Source organism: Anser anser, assembly GCF_964211835.1.
Source record: "Anser anser genome assembly, chromosome: 8".
NCBI classification, from domain to species: Eukaryota; Metazoa; Chordata; class Aves; order Anseriformes; family Anatidae; genus Anser; species Anser anser.
Window position 1 is genome coordinate 15724424 of NC_139728.1, and position 21827 is coordinate 15746250.

A 21827-nucleotide genomic window follows, 5' to 3' on the forward strand; every position below is an offset into this window, starting at 1 on the left:
GAGAAGACAACAGACAGCACGTAGCTAACAAGGAGTTGGAGCGTTCGTTAGTTCGCCCAAGCAGATGGGCTGTCAGTCAGGTTTGCTGACGGTAGTGGCCAAGTCCAGGTCTCCCCAGGCTCATTGCGCAATGGAAGTGGGAGCATCTGAGAAATATGGAAGGAAAATGAAAAAGAGATCACCTCCCTGGGATACTCTGAAAAATGAGGTGCAGCTGCAGCTATTTTTGAGGAGTTAGGCAAACCTAGTTGCTCATAATTTAATTTCTGGATGAGGATTGCCTGTTGGTGTGGCAATTTGCTGTCAGCTGGAGTGGTCGGAGATCTTCAGCAGTGCCTCGCGGGCTGGTACCTGCTGTAGCTGGGTCTGCTGAGGCAGGATACAAACCAGGGGTGCACCAAAGTGCTCGGTGTCCTGGGAAATCAGGGAGTGCTGAGCTGTGACAGTGATATGAACGGTGGTAAGAAAGCTGTTTAAAAAGCAAAACAGGAGGGAGGTGAAGAAAGTGGACAACTCTTAACAGAAGGGGTGGGAAGGACTGGAGTTTGGTGTAATTGCTTCAGCCCTGCAAAGTAAGGTTTATTGGTGGGATGATTAAAATGGAAGTAGAATTGGAATGAGAAAAGTAGAGGTGAAAGGCTATTCAGTCTGAGAAATTTCAGTTAGTAGGGCTTGAATTCATCCCAGTTTATTTGCTTTGGATAATGACTTAAGGAAGTTTAAAACTATTGGACTGTAATGGAAGACGGGAACATCCCTGGGGACCAGAGGGGGTTAATAGTAAGCCCATTTATATCAACCAGGACTTACAGGATAGCTGATGGAGTTTCAGATTCCTGAAAACTACTGAGACAACCTATTAAACAGCTAATTCCTACAGATCTGCAATACTAGTAGGATGCTTAGTAAATTCATATGGCTGTTTATTAGGGGAAAAAAAATATATAAATTAAACAAAGAAGCATCTTTGCTGGGTTGCTGACCAAGAAACGGGAAAGATTAAACTCATTTGGTGTTAGCAATGTAACTGATGTTTCCATGTTGTGTGCAAGCAAAAGATCCTGTGGAAAACCTTGCCCAGCTTGAGTTACAAGAGGAGACCATGTCTTTCTTCTAATGATTTCTGAAAAACAGAACTGTTTTGTAGGAAAGCTGAGGCCCAATCTGGAGGGCACGGGATCCTGCCCAGGGTGTGGTTTGGAAGCAACAAGCCTTCACCTGCTCACCGCGTGCCGAGCAGCACTGCCAGGCACTGCGCCGCTGCTGTGTAAGGGCGTTTCGAGCAGGGTCGGATCGCGAGCCATCCTTCGCCCGCCTGGCTGCTCCATGCTGAGGTTGCACACACCACACGCAGCCACGGGCACGTAGGGAGGAGCCCACCGCCCAAACACACGCACATGCCTCTGCTTATTCAGCACGCAGATGTGGAGAGTTGTGGTAGTTACTGACTTTCAGCAGCCCTCTGCTGCAGTGCGTGTTCCTGGCCGCTTCTTGCAGCCACAGCCCCTCCTTCTGCATCTGATGAGGCTTCCTGCTTCCTGACCAGTGTTTTTTTGCACAAAATGCTATGTGTGCATTGCATATGGTTAGACTGAGTACAGGACAGCTAGGGTAATGATGCCAATAATGCCTCAAGGAAACGAAGCTTGCATAAACAAAAGCAGACACTTATATAACTGGGCATCAAGTCTCGCCATCAAATCCACGCAAAAACATCACTGTGCTTTTCTATCTTTCTTTACTTGGTGAGGAAGTTTCAATGCAAATATCTCCCTTGAAGAGAAAAAATACTTGAAACAATAATCTACCAGAATGTGATACTCTCATTGTATGATTTTAAAACATGCCTTCTGTTGGTCAAGGGGGATCAGTAAAACAAATCAAGCTGTGCTTAGCAAATAAAACTTGAAAAAAAATATGAAAGGATGGCAAGATGTAGCCTGTAAAATCTTGGGGACTGAAAGGAGAGATTGAATTTGCGAAAGCTTTGAGGCCGGATGTCACAGGTCACAGAGTAACACTTGAATACTTTAGGCACAGCACCAAGATCCTATGGATTTAGGAATTTTAATGCGCTACTGTTCTGAACTGATACACTACCAAGGGAAGTCTCTTCCTATCTTCATTCAGTGCCTGGGACAACAGAAGCTCTGCTTTGTGTGCTTCTGAGTTGACACAGAGAAATAATACCAGACTTCAGTAAAGGAACAGCACAGCTGGCTCTGAATTTAATAAAAATCCCCATGTTCACATTGTAATACCTATGGGACAAACAGTGCAATGATACTACCTCTTCTTTTTTTTTTTTCCCTCAGAAATAAAGAACCACTGCAATCTTAAGGAGGCTGGAAAAAGGCCTATATCATCATTCTTCTGTGGGACACATGGCAGAAATCAAAGCCTTCAGACAGTTTCTCCAACAAAGCTCCTGAAGACTGGGTAAGCAGTTTTCAGTATATTAAAAAGAAGGCTCAAATTATGCTCCTCTTTCTGTGACTAGAAACTATAAAATGAAGGGAGGAAAGCTAGCATCAGTCACACAGCAAACTACAAAATGTCAATATTTTCTAGAAATGAAAGCACGTTTCTTTTGGAGTTAAGCATGTGTTGCTTAAAATTCTTCAACGTGTATGTTACAGCCTTCTTCACAAAAAAAAATACTCTTTTCCTGCACACACTCATGCTGGGGTTGAAGTATAACAGCTTATAACAAGGATGATTTACCTGATGGTATGTAGCCTAGCAAAGTGTTAAGATTTGCTTTATGGAATAAGTAGTAGAGTACATGAAATATAGATGGTAAGGTCAAACAGAGCATGCCAGGAGTCAACACACAGGTACCCTTTTAAGGCAGTGTGGCATTGGACCAAAATAAAATTACATTTGTCCTCCATGAAGGGAGCAAAACTGAGAAAAAGAGATTTTTTTCTTTGCATTTCTCGAAGGCCAAAGCCCACAGAGGTATGGTCTCCCCTTGCTCTCTGGAAAACAAAACAAAACAAAACAAAAAACAACCATTTTGTTTCTGACTGCATCAGAACATACATAGCCTCATGTATGGTTTGTCCAATTACCAGGTCAGGGTACATATCTGTACCGTTGTATCCCATCCAAACTCAGCCTGTGCAGGATCAGATTAATAGCTGAAAACAAAAACTGCAGGAAGCAAACCTTTCTGAGCCGGTATTAGCTGCCAAAGCTCTTACCTCAGTGCACCACAGCCCAAATGTGAGGAGCTAATCATTAAGATTGTATGGTCATAACTTACTACAGCAAGAAGTATTACCAATAAAAAGATCAGAAAAGCAAATTCCCCCAGTCAGCATTGCATGGTCCCCCTGGACGTTGGTGCTGGTGGCGAAGCGGAGAAAAATGTTTTTCCTCTCCGTCCAAGGGTGCCAAGCAGGGCTCCGGATGTCAGCACACCCTTCTCCCCTCCTCTACTTTTGCTGGCAAAGCTGGGAGGGCTCAACATGTGCTGCAAGCAGAGGAACACCCCAAGAGGGCTGAAGGCGAAGCGAGTCAGAGAAGGAGTTACGTCCCTGGCCCAGACTAGGCGGCTGCAAGACACTTGCAGAATCTACACCGAAATGTCACACATGGTGTGAGGGCCTTCCTGCCCTGAGCTCTCCCTGCCTCCCAGCATATTTGGCCTAAATAGATTCAAGCTCCACAATTGTAAAAACATCCACTCTTGTTGTAAGGATACCAATGCTTTAATGACCTTTCACGTCCAGCCTGATTTTTTGGATTCTCTCCCATTCTTATAACCCATAAAAAAAAAACAAAAAAAACTCTTGTGCTTCAAATTTTGAACGTGTGGTCCTTGACCACATAAATGTCATATGGACATTTTTGTATTCAAGAAGCTCCTTCTGGGATGGCATTTGATTGCCAAGAAATGCTAAGTTTAACCTGAAGAAGACTGTTATGTGAAAGACGTGGAAAATTCCTGCAGAAGAAACTGAAAGCCATTCAGCTACTCCTAGCTGAATCATCTCAAGCAGCCCGTTTAACTACCAGAAGCTATGTTTTAAAAAAAATAATTTAGAAATAACAATGGGTTTTGAAACCTGCTTGCTACGTTATGCAGATAACAGCTAGCATCCACTCATAGCGTAGGTGGTGACATGCTTTAGTGATGGCAAAAAACGTGCCCCATTGTCATGCTCCTCTTCAGAGATTTTAAGCACTACCTTAAAGTGAAGCACTAAAAGTGTGCTGAAGCTATTTCAGTCAGGAATCCCAAGGAGAGGGCAGGGCATCATTTAGCCAACTTCATCGCACTGGGATGCACACAAGGCACTTGCAGTTCTTGGACAGCTGTCCAACATTGTATTGGGAATAAGAGCCTGCCTGTGCTTTGGGATCGTGACCTTTACCTTGTGTGCATTCAACTACATGGGTCAACGCTTCCAGGCGTGGTTGATCCAGTCACAACTTACCTCCCCAGGAAGGGCCAGCCTCTCTGCTCACAGGTTCTTGAGGCAGACCTGGGGCCTCCTCTTTACTAGTCTACACTTTGTTCTAGTAGCCTCTAGTATTGCAGTAGTCAGTTTTCCCTCTACAGATAAAAATTTCAAATAAGGTATTTCTGGAGAAAAATCTCTTCTCCAAAAAGCAGGGGAGAGAAGGTTAAGCGTTCAAAAATGTAACCTGGGAGGTAGCACAAGCGTTTTCAACAGTGTTAAGATGTAGGAACTCTTTAAACTACAAAGCCCTTAAATCAGTAACAGTATTTCTGCCGGAAGCCATTAATATTTACCTTTAATAATTATTTATAATATAGGTAAGGATGTGTTTATTCTGTTATGTACCCAAACAGGTATCAATCAGAGACTAGCATTGCAAATTTCTCACAGGTATAATTATTAGTTAGGAGCAATCTGTCTCAAAAGCATGACCCATTTCATATTTCAAATGGTGTTTTATTACAGTGCAGCTGCACAAAACTCAATTCCCCATGAACATACACTTGATACGCAGAACACAGAGTTTTACACACTACTTATTTACATACGTAAGTTCCTGGATTTGTTTTGGTTTGAGGACAGTAGTTCAAGGAATGTCTGTTTGTCTTAATTATTTGGAAAGCTTCTTTCTTTTCTTCTTCCAGTGTTTATTGTCCACATCTTGAGTACTGTCAGGAGGCTCTGGTATTACAAAGCCATCAGTCATTTTGTAGTAGACTACTGTAGAATCTGACTCAACTATGGCCAAGGTAACTGACATTGGGGTGTCAGGATTGTCACATGAGAGAGAAGCTTTCTTCATGATTTCTCTTAACCTAGAAGAGAAAAACAGTTAGCAAGGACTCCGTAACACCCTACTGATGGCACAAAGGAACAAGTGCAGTATTGATGGGTTTTGTAGGTTTTGACACTGATGACATTCAAAGCAGAAAACAGTTTTTCATACTGTCATGTAGGATTCTCTAACTTGAGAGATGTTTTTACATACTATTTTATTTTCTGATCTTTAATACCATGCCTATAAAAAACATGCTTGCTCCCAGAAAGCACAAGAAAATTCATGCAAAGCTTGGAAGGATGGAGGAGTAATTAGAAACTTGTATTTGAGCCTTTCAAGAGGGCTTTAGCACAACTGCTATTTAAAAAGCTTCAAGAAGAAGAGATTAGTGAAGACAAAAACAGGCTTTTTATTGGATAAAGAAAGTGTAACATCTGTTCTAATAAAAATCCAAAGTCCTATAATCAAGCAGCAATCTCTTAAATAACAGTGAAGCTTATTTCTTCCTAAAAAATTCATTTGGATGCATACATCTCTGCTGCAAATAGTTCAACATGAGCTTCTAATCTTTCCTTAGCTGTACTACTGTGCACATACCTCGACCATCCTTTCACCACCAGAATCAGAGCACGGTGATCTCTAACGGCCATTGTTTTCATTAGAATAAAATAATCTAATTGAACACCATGTGTGAGGGAAAAAAAAAAAAAAAAGAGATATCTTCTATTTGTAGAGATAAGTCTTCCAGTCTGTGTGCTACAGTTCTCTGTGAGTCTGTGGAATACTCAGGAACCAAAGCCAGGTTTCTCTACCTCCCCGTCTAGACTAGAAGCCACAAGACTAACGATCTTCCTCAGGAAAGTCTGCTTAAATAATGTCTTCCTTAAAAATTCACAACAAAGTTACGCAATTTTTCCTGTGCCGTTTATTTTAAGAATAACAGGCTAGTTGCTTTTTAGTTCAGAGCTGAGAACAACATCGATTCTTGGTGTGTTACTGTTCTGAGCAGGGCACAAGCACTGAAGGAGCGTGGTACCCAGGGGCAGAAAGCAGCACTCCCCACAGCAAACATCACCATGGGGAGCTTCCTCCTTCACCCGGAGTCCAGGTACTGCAGGGTTCTCCCGGGACTGCCAGAGAGGGTATGCAGTGGGGAGAGATCAGCTCTGCACTGCAAAAAAACATCACCCCTCACATCACGTGCCCATGAGCTCTCTTCCCCCAGAAATGCATTTCTGAAGCTGGGCACTGTAGTTGAAAATAAGGCTCTTTCTAAATGTATCAGCTTTCAAACTTTATTCATCACCTTCCCTTCCAAACCACTCTGATCCCTTAATAAAAGCCAAACGGGAAGTGGCAGAGAAGCAGCAGCAGCCTGGAAAGCCCATGCTGTTAAGCCCATGGCCCTCTTATGTACCCATCTGTGTTCTGAACTGGTCATAACTCAACTTGCTGAAGTCAGTAGTGCCTTTCCTTTTCCTTTCACTGCTGGCCCATGTATAATGCAAGGCAAGACATCCAGTGCAGTCAGTCAGACTATGTAGCAGAGATACTGAGGCTGTGAAAAGCCATATTCTGGTCCCCCTACTGTCAGATTTTGTAACAAGAGAATAAGGAAAGATACTGCATTGGCCACCGTCAGAAGAGAGGCATCTGCAAAAGATTCCTGCTTCAAGCAGCGTGACACTAACTGCTCTGCTCCCTGCTGTCCTGGCACGTTTCTTTAGCTGGTGCCTCAGCCTGCAGCTGTGCTGTGGGAACACCAACTGCGCTGTGCGTAGCCAGGAGAGCGCAGATGCAAGCCTGCCTTCCAAAGCTGTAGGCAAGCCGTGGGTTGAGGTGCTCTGGAAGAGCAAGGAAAAGCATCCCCATATGAGCAATGCCTCAAATACACCGAGGCCTGCCAGTGGTGCGCTACCTGGTAAGAGGGGCATGCACCTGTGGTTGACAAGGACCTGGGAAAGGACTGCAGGCATCTTTCCGGACGCGCCACACATGTACGGAGCAAGAACCCACCCATCACACCTCGCATTTTCTGCCTTTCTGAATAAAAGTTGGTGGTGGGGCCAGTCTCCTGGCAGAGATACCATTAAGAAAGAGCTAGTTATTGGTTTTGTGGAGCAGTGGAGGTTAATCTCTTCCCCAGCCTGGGAATGAGAAACAGAACTATCATTAAAAAGTCAAATAACAAAGGGTACAGCTACCTGGGAGAGAGATTCTGGGACCCAAAGAAACCAAACCTGTGTTGAGTGTGGCCTGCGCTTACCTGTCAGCCAGGACAGAAGCTCCTTCACAATTTCCTTCATAACTATCACCATTTCTCTCCCTACTCTGTTCAGGGGATGAAGATACAGCAAGGATCTATGTTTCCCATCACTTGTGATCTCTTCTTACAATGCCAAGCACAGACACATGAACCTTTATTCCTCTTGCCATTTAGCACTTCGGCTTAGAAGATGCGCCATGATCACAAAAGCAGTCAGGTCCTCACAACGGATCAATGAGACTTCTTCAAGTCCCTGGCCTACTTTTCATGGGACTGAGTTTCAGGCTTTAAGTAGAGAGCACAAGGACATTCCGTTGCTTCAGGATGATCTGCTAACACTGCTGGTCACGGAGCCCAGTGCTCTCCACTGCAAACAGAGGATCAGCCTCTATCAGTTTACAGAATTAGAACTGCAAATGCAAGATTCTCCGCTACCCGCTTTTCTAGATACAAGCAGCACCAAAGCAAGAGCTCCCATTCATACAGACCACAATGAGCCATAATGCAACCAGCACATTTGCAGATTAGTGGAAGGTATCTTTTAAAAGAATAAGCTTTGGAATTCAGGAAGTCTGTATCAGACGCCTGCATTTCCTCCCCTCCCCTGAAGGCATCCTTGTTAGCCTCTGCATCCAGTGTGCTCACAAAGCTTCTTTGCAGCATCCGACCTCTCAAAGGAGGAGTCAGGGAAGAACATCTGGGTTTGCCCTGATTTCACTGCACTTGCTACCTGCCACAAAGATGAAACATTGCAGGAAAAGTTTATTTTTAAAATTCTTTTTGATGTGTCTAATGCTCTATATGGAAGGGGGAAAAAAGGGCAAGAAGTGTTCTTGGCCTCCTGAAATTAAAAGCAATGCATGTGCTTGTTCATCACCTCAGATTAGCTCACCCACAGGCTCAGCCTCATTAGGAAGATCAGGGACAGATACTCTGTACATGTTGCCACCTTCTTGGGATTTACACCAGTGTCTATCTGGTAAAAATTAAAAGGCATCTGGAGTCCCAAGAGAGCTCACAGATCAAGCACGTGTGCTGCTGCATACACAGTGGGAAGTCTAGAAGTCAAAATATTCTGCAGCCACTCCTTTCCCTCCTCTCCCCCTCTCCAGGAAGAAAAGCCATTGAATGTTAAAAGAGGCAACACTGAAGCTTTACATTTCCCCCACAAAAAGGTACGTTTGAACAAAGGCCTTATGAAAGGAAAATAACATATGTAAAGCTAGGCACCCCAAGAAGCACTGGAAAGCTTTATCTAAGTCCCGTAAATAGAGTAAGGTTAAACGTTTTTTTGAAAATATGAATTCTCAGTTGTAGATCACACAGTAAGAAATTCTCAGAATAGCTTGGAAACCCATCGCTAACGCTGATGGTGTCTGCATGTCCAGTGGAAGCCAAGATCTGTTCCCACCAAGACAAATCCAAGTAGGATGAAGTCCTCAGTTTCCACTGAGGAAGCAACCTCATATTCACCTCACATTGCAGAAGATGAAAGGGATTTAATTTCAATCATACGAAAGAGACACTATTATACAAAAGTAAATTTTTGGCATTGCTGAAGTCTTTCGCTTCAGAAAACTTTAAAGGGGCTTTCCAGATACCTACAAGCTACATTCAGCAATAATTGCTATTTTTCTACAAGAGAATTAATTGAAAGAGCAGACAACTTACTTAACATCATGCAAGGACCACTGCAGCCAAGGTAACATCACTACTAATGTCAGCCTGCATCTGCCCTTACTGCTGCCTTCAAACTAAATTGCAACAGGGAACTCACCTGGTCTTCTATTACTGTTGTAACTAACACCTTAAAAAACAAAACAAAATAAAAACAACAACCCCTCACCCACAAAAACAAAAGCAACACACACACACACAAAAGAAGAGGGGATTTTTCTACTCTTCCCCCATCTTGTTCTGACCAGGAGGCTTTTGTATCAGGCCTTTGGACACATATTAGAAATCCACAGTGTATTTCCTAATGACTTGCTCCTAACAAAGTGATAGTGCCCTTTTTGTTCCAGAGAAAGAAACCAGTATACGACTGGAGAACTTCGGGCAACTGTGGCTTGAATCTTCAACTGACTGTCCAAAACCTGGAAGGGAACAGAATCATAAAGGAAAGAAAATGTGCAGGAAGTTTTGCGCTGAACAAAAGTATTTCAGTGATGTATCCCATGCAAGTACTGCTGAGAAGCAGAGGAAATACTGGAAGCTCTGAGTAGTTTTATGGAGGTTGCATAGTGCTCCATTTAGCTGAAATGGAACTGCTGCCCTCCTTACCATAAAAGCCAAAGGCTTTCAATCTGCCCTTTGTACCGGGATGAATAATTCATTGCAGGCTTGGCCGGCCTGAATAGCTCCCTCCCCTCCATGCAAGGCAGGGCTGAAGAGTCAATACAAGTTGGTCTCTGTATTCTGCATCGGGTGCGCACCATTGTGCCAGACCAGCTCAGATAGGCCCCCTGACAAGAGAATCAAAGCAGAGGAAGCCTCCTATAAAGCACAATACCTTGAATTTTGCCAGCAGTATGCAAACAGAGCAGTACAGTCTCTTGCTCACGATGAGGAAAACACTGCTCCAGACGCTGCTGCCTGCCCCGAAGTTAGATGAAGCTAGGGCCTTGAAATATAGGGGAAGAAACGTGGTGTGGGGCAGGGGAGACGGTGTGTAAATGTACACCATTGTTTCTTGTGATTTGCTTCCTAACTACAGGAACATGAGATGCTAGAAAAAAATCATGTTTTTGTAATGGGAAATAAAATAGAACCAAAGAAAACACCACGTGCCTCACTGGTCAGAAAAGGAAATTGAAACCCCAAGGAATATAAAGTCGTTTTTTTCCACGGAAGTTGAAAAAGAAAACAAGATGAATTATGCAAAAGGGAGGAACTGGAGTTCAGCAAAATTCTACATGGTACACAAGCTATAGGAAGTTCAAAGGTAGTACTGCGTGCCTAACTCAGTTCTGTAAGCCACATCAATCACTTTTAAACTATTGATGAAGAATTTGTACTTAGAAGCCATTTTATTTGTACAGTAAACCACACATTAAAACTCAAATAATGCTAACAGCAGAACTACTGACAAAACTGTGAAAAGGCTGCAAGATGAAGAGCACGTCACACTCCCAGTGCATTTATAATAACAGTGCTGCTTATAAGCAAAATCACTTCAGATTTTGAGGAACAAAAGATTAGAGGAACATCTATTTCATACAAACTACAGACTTAGAAGAGGATAAACCACTTCCAACTGCCAGATTTGTTTCTAAGGCTGCTTATTAGCTCTAAAATGAAACATTTTTTCCCCAAAATTAAGTTACCATTTTAATGAAATAATCCTTTCCCTCTTAGCCTGAAACAAACTTCACAATCTTCATAACCAGATGTAACCAACTTCATTCTTCAGTTCCAACACTTGCACACAAAGAACAAACAGGACAGTGACGTATCATTTAATCTAATGGTGTATTAGTAACAGACATTTTGCTTGGACAATGTTATTTGTCCAGGATAGACAGCACCTAATTCCATTAGATCCAGCACCTAATTCCTTGATCCTGGAAGGCTCAAGGCTTTTAACGCTATCTAGCAAATCTAGCTGTCAACGCTACAAGCTCTCATACACTCTCTGAGCTTGGTTTATCCAAGTAATTTCTGCTGGCTTTGAAACAGGGCTACCTGTATTTAACTGCTTCAGCCCCTTTGGGGAGCCTCAATTCTGGAACGTACCTACAATTAGATAATCCCTGTGCACTAAGATGTCGTCTCTGGTAGGAGCAGGAAACACCTCTCACCCAATGGACCTCTGGATTCCTCCTGCAAGTATGTGTCACTGAATTCAAGGGAATACGTGCACAAGGTTCTCTGAACCTCGTGTGTTGGGAGAGCGGTCCAAGAGAGGAAGAAGTTGCATCTTATTCTCCAGGTCTTTACTCAGAGAAGATTCACCAATCTTCATTTTAAGAGCAGGTACACAAAGCACAAGACTATCATTTGCATTAGTGGTCACTTTGCTCCAGACCCCGTAATTCTGTGATTCAGTGAACTACCATGCGTGCCAGCAGCTCAGGATGATCAGCTTCCATCATGCTTTTTATGGAAGGCACTGAGCTTAGTTAAGTACAGCAGCTTCCGCCTTAAGCAGTTAACTGTAATGTGTAAGTTGGACACAATGAAATCTTATAACAGGCTAAAAAACATAGAGCGGATTGGTTTTTTTATGGCACTCTGATTTATCTTTTGCTCTAGTACCTTGCTGGTAATTTCCATATCAACTTTATTATGGCCTTTTACGGACACTTTCCTCTGAGTGTCGGCCAAACATGAACCTTCACAAGACACCTGGGAAGGCAGCGCGTGGCAGGTCTTTGCTGAAGTGGCTTCGAGAGGAAAACCACCCCTGCAGCTCCTACCCAGGCCTTACTGTTTAAGCAAGTAAATGCTGCCCATAAATGCTGCCAACCGCTGCACAACATTTCCAGGCCCAGCAATGAGGACAAAATATTTTCACGTTCCCAACCACCTCCAATGGCTTATGTTTCAATGTTAATTGAGCTGCATTTCTTCGTACTTCTACCTTAGAGCAAGTAACACAAAAACCCAGCACACTGCTTTTGAACAGAATAGCAAAGTAACTAAGTATGAATGCTTTCCTGTCTGCCTACAACTAGGTAAGTCAAATGAGAAAACATTAAGACATCAGATACCTAACAAAGCCTCCTGCTACCAACAATTGCAACAACAAAATATTCACAGCTGTCAGAACAAAGAGGCAGTAGCACTGTGACACTATGTTTTCTACTCCTTCTTTAGGATGCCTTTTTAATGAACTCCCTTCTGCACTGCCTATGGCTGAGGCACGGTTATCGTCCCTACCCCCTTTATTGCCTCCTGTTCCAGCAAAGGAGCTGAGTTGATTCTGTCCTTTCTCTATAAGATAGACCAGGCCTCTCTGATCAGCACTGCCCTACTAATGAAATTCCAAGCATGCATATGCACATGCACATACAACAACACAAATTCCCAAAGCTGTTGTGAGGCAGAAGGATAGTATACGCTTGTGTCAAGCACATACAGGCTTTAACGGACTCACCTGGCATCACAGCACTGTATTCAGCTCATTTTAGTGACAACATGCTCTATGTACTTGCTCTATAGCAAAACCTAGTCACAGACTGTACTTTTAATCAATGTGATGCATTCAGTCTGTGCTTCTCTAACACACATCCTTCCAGTAATGGATTCCATCCACACCTGGTGCCAGAAACAGAGCAAACAGTATCACCACAGTACAAACAAGATCAGAGGCTCCAAATGAAAAGCCCCAATGAAACAGTAAAAGATAGGACATACATGCAGTGTAGTATCTCCCTGTCATTAAAAACCGATTAGAACATAGTTGCTGGCACTGACCCAATGCCAGGAATCAAAGTTTCCAGCCTAGATGGAAACCTACTACATTAAACAAGCACAATTCATCATGTAGGAGTTACTTCTCAAAGGTCCCATATCCTAATTTGCTGCTGTCTTTTCCCATCCAAAATCCAGTTTGAACTCTTAACAGTGTGAACAGCAGTGTGTCCCTGTCACACGCATACAGCAATCAGCTGCTCACAGAGATGCTGAATGATGCTCAGTATTTCATCCTGGAAGACCTGTCAGCAGATTCACTCTATCACACTGTATTTCTCTGTAAAACTAAGCCCACAGGAATGACTGACCGCCAGTATTTGCAAATGGAAGATTTTTCAGCAGCTAGATAGTATGTGAATCCATCGATATGTAGTAAGTCATTTTCTTCTCCCTCACAAATGAATTGCTTCTGAACATAAGCTCTTGGGAAAACACATAGCAGAATTAAGGTGGAAGTTTATTTGCAAGAGACTTGTCACTTCTAAAACCTAAGGAAAAGCAAAAAAACATAGCATGTCTAAAATGTGCTATATCAAAATCACAGTTCAAAGGAGAGTTATATGTTGGATTCTGGAGAAGTAAGAGGCATTTCCGTTTGAAAGCAGCCAAATCATATTTTCAAACCAAAAAAGCTAAACAAATGAAACACACCACCAGGCTTATCCCTGAGATTCAACAATTAAAAAAAAAATCATTCTTAGACAGGTCTGGGGGGATTTCTTTTCCTATTTGGTACTTGAAAGCCCATTGACATAAAGAAGCACCATTAGATTTCCCAGACTACAAATATGCAACACAAGAATGTTCAAAACATAACCTGTGAAGGTCCTGAGTTCTAACCTTGTCCCTCAAATGCATACTTTGATATCCATTGTTACCTGCTAGAGCAAATGCAACTTCTAAACAATATGAAGTGTTTATCAACAGAAGGAGTCGATTGCTGTGGGAAGCTGACATCAAAAGCTTACCATTTCCAGAGAAGAAGAAGCAGAGACTGATGCAGCTTAGAAAAAGAAAGAAATCTCACCTTTAAATATATGTTTGCAGCATCCAAAATAATTCTGCTTACGGGCTGAGATATTACTTTTCTTGTGATATTCCTTGTTTTCTCCCACTTCCCCCTTAAGCAAATTATCAGCAGCCTGCTCTTCTTTTTGTCTTATTAGTAGTGGGATCCAAACACTGACCACAGCCTCACCTTTCGTGGCTTAATGATATGTCCACAGGTACTGGCACCATCACTTGGAGACTGTCCTGCTCTCTCTCACGTGCGTGTAAGCATATGAGCTGCAGTTCTGCTAATCCAACATGCTTCACTTCATGCCAGTTTCTCCCTAGAAAGGTTTGTCATCGATGAGATGGACCAGAACACAAAACACAAGTTCCAATCGTTCAAGTATCAAGTTTCAAATTCAATTTAACATCTTCTGTTGTTATCCCTCCCTCTCCTTACAGGGGAGACAACCACCCCATACAACTGGCAAGTTTTCTTTCTGAGAAACAAACCTGCTAAAGAAACCTGTGAGAGCACTACTACTGTGTTGAGTTCAGAGCTACACTGATGGATGGTGGCTGGGGATCTGTTTGACAAGACTTTGTTTCAAAAAGGTAAGAAGAAGACAAAAACTTATCTTTAGTCACCTGCTGCATAAAACTGTAAACCAAATCTGAAATTTATCAGTACCCAAAACTGTGTGAAACAGGTGCTACAGGCATGGTTATTGATGACACACAGTTCTTCCCTTCTGCTTGAAGAGATGAGGCTAAAAGTTTTCATTGCATAACTATAGGAGCATTCTCTTAGAGCTTATTAAGACATTTTCTTTAAGGGGTTTAACAATAATTATAACAGATGTGGTGCTTTCTGGCCTGTAATATTCCCCCATACCCTGACACTGAGAATCACCAGCCTCCAAGAGAAACTCATTATTGTTACTGGGCTGGCTGCCTGCCTACGTGCAGTCCCTTCTCAATAGGGCCCATCTGGGAGAATTGCAAGCAGAGGTTTATTATCACATAACACTATTCCACTCTTGTAAGGCATCAGAAGACTATGCTAAGTTTGTCATAATTACTGTCACCAGATTTCTAAGCAGTCTTCTTTCCTACAGGAATCCTTGCCCCTTCCAGAAACCAGCATCCTAATCAGACTGGCACACTTCAGGCATTTTCTAAACTGTAATCTTAGGGAGATGCTATGACTTAGTAGCTTTGACATTAACCTACAAAAGAGGATTCTATTACCAGTACAACCACTGAACTTATAACTTTGCCTTTCTATATCCCCTTTTCTTCCCCTACTCCTCTTTTACTTTTTTCCATGCCAAGTGTCTTTGCTCTGGAAGGCCTGCACCTGTAACTGTGACTGCTGGCTGAAGTGGGCCCTAATCTTTGTAAAGGCTCTGGGTAGGCACACGATAGAAAACTTTGGTTCTAAAATACCATGTTTCTTAGGTAACCATCGCTGCACGAAGTTTTAAAGCAAATGCCAAGGACTTTTGCAGGAAAGGCTCTGATAGTGCACAAACCTTAGTTAATGCCTAACATGTTAACACATTTTTGGTACATCTGTCCAGTCACTTCATCGAATTACCTTCTAAGAGGTCCAGGTATACCAGAAACGCAGCATAGATTTGACTACTGTCAGATATATCAAGGGACATCATTTCTGTGAACTGAAACCAAAAAGACGACATTGGTCAAAGGAAAATGAAGTTACATTAAAAACACAAAGACCTGATCCAGAATCTATACAGCTGTCTAATCTGTTGAGTCTGAAACCAGTTTTAAGGACTAACAGGGAATTAAAAGACAGGAGCGGTTTTCTGACAATATCTTAAGAGTTTTTTGCCACATCCCCCCTATTTAAGCACTTAAGAAAGCAAGCCAAATAAATAAGCAACAGAGGAAATGCAACTATATCTGGAACAGAACTGGCTTTGTGGACACCTATGAATTTTACCTATTTTTGCTGCAGCACATCAACACAAGATGACGGCCAAATTAAATACCTCCATGTTTTCAGCATGCTAAAAATTCAGATGGATTTAAAAGTTTACATTTGCATTTTCCAGCTACAGTTTCAGCATCTAAAACTTCACCCCCTGCTAAAGCCAGCATTCCCCCACAACCCCACTGGCTTTCATCACAGGCCAGGAGATAAGCTCCCCCAATGGACCCAAACTCCCCAAAACATGTTAGACTAAACCCCCCTCCCTGAGCACCAATTCTTGGTGAGGGAAGGGTGACCTGGCAGCTTCACTGGCCCCAGGGCCATGAAGATGTACACAAGATGCTCCTCAGAGCAACGGTGGCCCAAGGTAACAGAAAATGCCATCCAGAGGAACCTTGACAAGCTTGAGAAGTGGGCCCATGTGAACCTAATGAGGTTCAACAAGTCCAAGTGCAAGGTGCTGCACCTGGGTCAGGGCAATCCCAGGCACAAGCACAGGCTGTGGGGAGAACTCACTGACAGCAGCCCTGCAGGGAAGGACTTGGGGGTTCTGGTGGATGAAAAGCTCAACATGAGCCTGCAAGGGCAACTGCATCCGGGGCTGCACCAACAGAGGTGTGACCAGCAGGTCAAGGGAGGTGACTGTCCCCCTCTGCTCTGCCCTTGTGAGGCCCTACCTGGAGTCCTGCATCCATGTCTGGGGCCCCCAGCACAAGAAGGATGTGGGGCTGTTAGAGCGGGTCCAGAGGAGGGCCACAAAGATGCTCAGAGGCTGGAGCACCTCTCTTAGGAAGAAAGGCTGAGAGAGCTGGGGCTGTTTGGCCTGAAGAAAATAAGGCTCCGGGGTGACCTCATTGCATCTTTTCAGTACTTAAAGGGGGCTTATAAAAAAGATGGAGAGCAACATCTTGCTTGGGCAGATGACAACAGGACAAGGGGGAATGACTTTAAACTAAAAGAGGGGAGATTTAGATGAGGTGTTAGGAGGAAATCCTTCACTCAGAGGGAGGTGAGGGGCTGGAACCCACTGCCCAGAGAAGCCGCGGCTGCCCCGTCCCGGGGGTGCCCCAGGCCGGGCTGGATGGGGCTGGGGGCGGCCCAGCGCCGCGGGAGGCGCCTCCCCCCGGCAGGGGGCTGTAACCCACCCCCACCCCGGGCCCCCCCGGCCGCGGAGCTCAGCGCGGGCCCTACCACGGGGTGCGCCGCCATCCAGTTGCCGCCGGCCCCTCCCGCCCAGCGCCGGCCGCCGGCAGAGGAGCCCCCCGGCGGGCCGCAGCCCCCCTCCGCCCGGCCGGGCTGCGGCTCCGGCTCCGGCAGCAGCTGCGGCTCCGGCTCCGGCTCCATGCTGCCCCCGGTGCAACGCGACTCGGCTCCGGGCGGCGCCGCAGCGCCGCGCTCTCCCCGGCAGCCGCCGCAGTTCCGCCGCCGCCGCGTTCCGCCGGGGCCGGGCCCCTGCCGCGGGGGGTGCCGCAAGCAGCCTCGCCCGCTGCCGGGCTGGCGCCTACCTCGGCCGGCCTCTCGCGGCCCGGTTTTCCGCTCGCGAGGCCTGATACTGAGAAGGGAGGCAGGGGATTTCGAGTAACCGGCTCCGGCCCCCGGCGGTGGGGGGAGCGCAGAAGCGGTGCCCGAGGCGAGAGGAGGCCGCAGAGATGTGGAGCCTGGGGAAGTTTTAGGGGAGCACGACACGGAGCAAAATAGGAACAAAAGCAAATACTATATTATTAATGTATGGCGTCCAAAGTTTTTATAGACTGGTTAAGACATTTAGATTCAAGGTATCGTTATTAAAAGCATCTCAGACTGCTTTATTTAGGAATATCTCAGACTGCTGGTACAAGTATACATGCATACATACAACTGCTGGTCTGGCTTATCGGCTCTATCTGTCTTGGTGCCTCTTTTGGTAAATTCAGACACCGGTTTAAATGAAGTCAGGCCTGTGTCTTACAGCATTATGAATAGCTTCAAGCTGGTGTCCACGCAGGAAAAAGCTATGCAATTTTAACAGATACCTAGAGCATATTGTTGTCACAGCAGATGAGAAACTGCAAAGCCCCTCCTAGTGCACTGTGCTTGTTCTTAATCAGGCTACACCAAGGAAAATCTGGCTGACATTGAAAACAGGCTGACAACTACACTGATGAGAGGAAGCGCTGAGTATGATCTTGAGATGATCAAATTGATGCAGGGCCTAAATGAACAGTCTTTAACCCATCTTAGTATATTATAATCATTAAGCCTAGAAGTAAAGCATCAATGAAAAGAAATCAATATGTATCAAGTACCTGAATTGGTGTGTGGCTTGTAGCCACACAAAGACATATTGGAACCAATCTTACTCAAGAAGTTTTGAGGAGGTTGGTCTCTTCAAAAAGCATAGTTTTAGCCAGCATTCAGTTCCCTGGGCACAAAATTAAAAATAGAAATTCCAGTCTCTGAGACTTTCATGGAAGGGTTGGCAATGGTGGCATAGTTGGCTGCTTGGAAAAGAATTGGATGGATTTGAGACCTCAGGTGAAAATGCAAGTGAAAGAAAATAGACTTGTCTGTAGATTCTTCTAGGTGCGTATACATGCTGTGCTTTCTTCGAAAGATGGATCCTCTTTTTAGTGCTGGGTGGGAAAAAGAGTCTGAATCAGAAGAAGCTTGCCTCAGAGAATTTGTTACCTGCCTCGCTGCCAGAGTATGCTGCTGCTGGAGACAGTTCCCACAGCTGGACTATTCTTGTTTGGTCTGGATATTTAGAGGAGGCTGAGACAAATGTCCTAAAAAGTATTTCTGTGAGACTTCTACAAAAAGCTGTTTCTTCCCCAGAAGCTGGAATAGTTCACCACAGGGCGGTTAATTGTTCCGTCACAGCAAGACTGGGTCTTGGTTTATAAAAAAAACACAGGATACAACTTTGGCTACTAATAACTTAAAAGTGTATACATATTTATATATATATATTTGTAAAGATATATGCATTTATAGATGTAAGAATTATGTGCATTGTAAGGCTTACTGTTGACCTGAACTTTCCAAACTTTCACCTGGTTGGGAGTAGAAAATTAAGCTGAGTTGACTCCTTTCTCTTACGCGCTGAGAAACAGCTAATGTTTCAGTCATCTGCTGCCCCCTCTCCAGGGTATGGAAGGACTTTTTTCCTTTGTGTACCAACATGAGGAAGCCAGCAAAGTAACTGGTACGAGTGAGGAGAAAGTCATTTTGCAGAGAAAATTACTTGTTGTAGGATGCTGCTGGGGGCATTTTATTTGCCTCCAGCAAATTGTTAAGGTTCTGATGCTGTTCACAAAACAAAAAGAAAGGAGCAATCTGAAAAGTGTTGACACCACTTTAGATTTCACTGAAGACAGCAAGAGTAGGCACAGGCTAGACAGTACACTCCTCCTTCTACAAGCATGCTAACTGCACTAAGGCTGTGCTGGATTGTACCTTTGTGCTCAGCTTTGCACATCAGACAGAGCTGTGGCTCTGCAGTCTGCTTCCCACGTCTTCCCTTGTTTCTGGGAGAAAACTGTCTGTGCTTGGCCCTGATCCTGTGCTAACCTGGCCACGCTGGCTCTGCAGTATGGGGGCATGGCTGACCCTGCCTTCCCAAATGTCCCCATCTTCCGAATGCAAGTGGTCCTGCGGGTGACAGTGGTATTACATGCGTGTGGAATCGCCTGGCTCCTGAAAAACCCTAATCACTTTGTGCAGACTACAGCACTGTTCCTTCTATTCGATTAATGAATCAGAGCATAAAAGCAACATGTGGCGATTGAGCCATGAAAGCCTCATTAATGTATTGCTCCAGAAGGACAATTATAAAGGTGTTGTGAAGGGCAAGCAGGTAGAATATATTCTCCTTAATTGTTCAGGAGGACACGTACAAATTGCAGAAGCTTCCTGTATTTTAGTGCCATTGATGCGACCTCTGGAGATTCTTGATTGAAGTTCAGCTTTCCTAGGGTGATCCTTTTTGCGTGTGGGTGATAAATAACGTTCCATAAACCAAGAGCAGTGCAGACATGAGTTAGCTGTATGCTGCCTGGGCCGCAGACCATTCACAACGAGACAATGGATAATTAACGGACAGTTATTGGGTTGCTGGACGTTTCCTCCCGTTTGAGTCTTGCCGGCACACAGGCAGCAGCGCTGCCCGCCTGGGCTGGCTCTGTTCGGCTCGGGGGCACTGGCTGCTCACAGCAGGGCCCAGAGACACCGTGCTGGGGCCCTTAGAGTTAATGAAGGATTTCGTCTCAAAAAGGGTTTAACATGCCCAAATCCTATTAACTTCTAAGAGCGCTGTGATTATTATGCCTCTTTTAAGATGACGGCCCAATGATTTTAATTACCGTAACGTGTTTTATATGTTTCGTTGTTAAACCGTCACCTGTCCCGTAGCAGCAACGCTCTCCCCGCGCATGGGAGCGGCTGCGTGGCGGGTGTCGGTGCGGTGCGGGGAACACGAACACCTTCACCTTCACCTTCACTTTCCCGGCTGCAGCCCGGGCGGCCGCGCTCCTTGCCCCTCCTGCAGCTGGAGGGTGCCGGCCAGAGCCCCGAGCACCTCAGGCACGGCGGGGGTGAGCCTCCCGCCCGGGCGCTGCCTTCGGCTCCAGCCCAGGCTCCCCGCCGAGCCCCCGCTGCCCGATACCGGCGCCTTTCGCCGCTCCGCCCGGCGGCCTGCCGGGGGCGTGCCGAGCCGTGCCGAGCCGTGCTGCCCACAAAGGCCGGCTTTGGGGGCGCCGGGCCGGCACCGCTCCTCCCCGCGGCTCTGCTCCGGCACCCATCATGGCTCCGCGCGCCCCCCGTCCTCTCCTCCTCGTCCTCCTGCTGCTGCCGGGCGGCTGCGGGGCCGGCCTGCCCCCGGAGCCGCCGCCGCCGCCGAGCCCGCAGCTGCAGCCCCAGCCCCTGCCCGAGTCGGCTCCGCAGGAGCCCACCGTGCTCCTGGCCATCATCGCCCGCAACGCGGCGCACACGCTGCCCCACTTCCTCGGCTGCATCGAGAGGCTGCGCTACCCCAAGAGCAGGATCGCCCTCTGGTAAGGGGCTGCGGGGGGCCGGGGCCGCGCGGGCTGCGAGCGTCCCCCCCGCTGGGATGTGGGGCGAGAGGGGTCGGGGGGCTGGCGGCGGGGCCGTGCCTGGGAAGGGGCGAGGGACTCGGCTCAGCCCCCCCCGGCCGCCCCGCCGAGCCCCCGGGGCTTGGGGGCGAAGCTGGCCTGAAGCCGGGGAGCTTTCAGGTTGCCTCAGGTTATGCCAGGGGAGGTTTAGGCTGGAAATGAGGAGACGTTTGTGCTCAGAAAGAGTGGAACGGGTTGCCCAGGGAAGTAGTGGAGTCACCGTCCCTGGGGGTGTTTAAGGAAAGGTTGGACCTGGCGCTTAGGGACACGGTTTAGTGGGTGAAGGTGGTGGTAGGGTGGCGGCTGGACCAGATGATCTTGGAGGTCTTTTCCAACCTTAATGATCCTGTGTTTCTTTCAGCGCTTAGCGTTTGTCCAAACCCGCAGACACCAGGTACTCGCGGCTCAGTACGGAGAGCCGGGCTGCTAGAGCTAGTTCTGCTTGCTGGCTGCTAAATGCCAGGCTGCCTGGGGAGGCTGCCGGGGTCTGCCAGGGCTGCAGGGCGGATGTGCTGAGGAGGTGCTGGGGGGCATTGAAAAGGAGCATTGTTGCAAGGCTGTCCTCTGAAAGACGCATTCAAAGATGTATTCAGAAATCACAGCATGGGGGCAGCTGTGGCAATGAAGCGTGTGTCGGGACGGAGGAATTAGACCAATTTGGAAATTGGTCAGTCATTATCTGTAGGGATTAAAAAAAATTCTTTCCCTCTCAACTTGACATAAATGAGGGGAGCAACGGGACCTGCCTGGATGGGTCCAAAATAGTCTCATTATTTTAGGCATGGAAATCGTGGAAATTGTGTAAAAAATAAGAAATGCTGATGTAGGGCTT

The 21827-nt window shown here is 45.8% G+C and overlaps 2 protein-coding genes across 6 annotated transcripts in view; one reads left to right on the plus strand and one right to left on the minus strand.

Annotated features, from left to right (window-relative positions):
- The window catches only part of COLGALT2 (collagen beta(1-O)galactosyltransferase 2), a 154614-nt gene that overhangs the window by 79702 nt on the left and 53085 nt on the right, over window positions 1-21827 (plus strand). For 4 of the 5 annotated variants that reach the window (XM_083847106.1, XM_083847104.1, XM_083847103.1 and 1 more), the window contains one exon: window positions 2316-2439. In XM_083847106.1, coding sequence (XP_083703232.1) covers window positions 2316-2439 — 124 coding nt within the window. Of the gene's footprint in view, window positions 1-2315; window positions 2440-17513; window positions 20918-21827 lie in introns of those variants that run through there. The other variant, XM_083847105.1, reaches the window with a different exon arrangement.
- TSEN15 (tRNA splicing endonuclease subunit 15) lies at window positions 4908-17385 on the minus strand. Its single transcript, XM_083847147.1, has 4 exons — window positions 17079-17385; window positions 15528-15609; window positions 14133-14268; window positions 4908-5287 (listed from the first exon to the last, which is right to left on the minus strand). The coding sequence occupies exons 1-4, from the start codon at window positions 17229-17231 to the stop codon at window positions 5083-5085; spliced, it is 576 nt and encodes a 191-aa protein (XP_083703273.1). The 5' UTR covers window positions 17232-17385; the 3' UTR covers window positions 4908-5082.

Excerpts from the sequence above, each read along its gene's own strand:
- TSEN15 (XM_083847147.1), bottom strand. The coding sequence starts at position 17,231 with ATGGAGCCGGAGCCGGAGCCGCAGCTGCTGCCGGAGCCGGAGCCGCAG. Across the intron at positions 15,610-17,078 it reads GGATGGCGGCGCACCCCGTG|TTCACAGAAATGATGTCCCT; the intron begins GTAGGGCCCGCG and ends TTTTGGTTTCAG. Across the intron at positions 14,269-15,527 it reads ATACCTGGACCTCTTAGAAG|GGAGAAACTGGCATGAAGTG; the intron begins GTAATTCGATGA and ends AAACCTTTCTAG.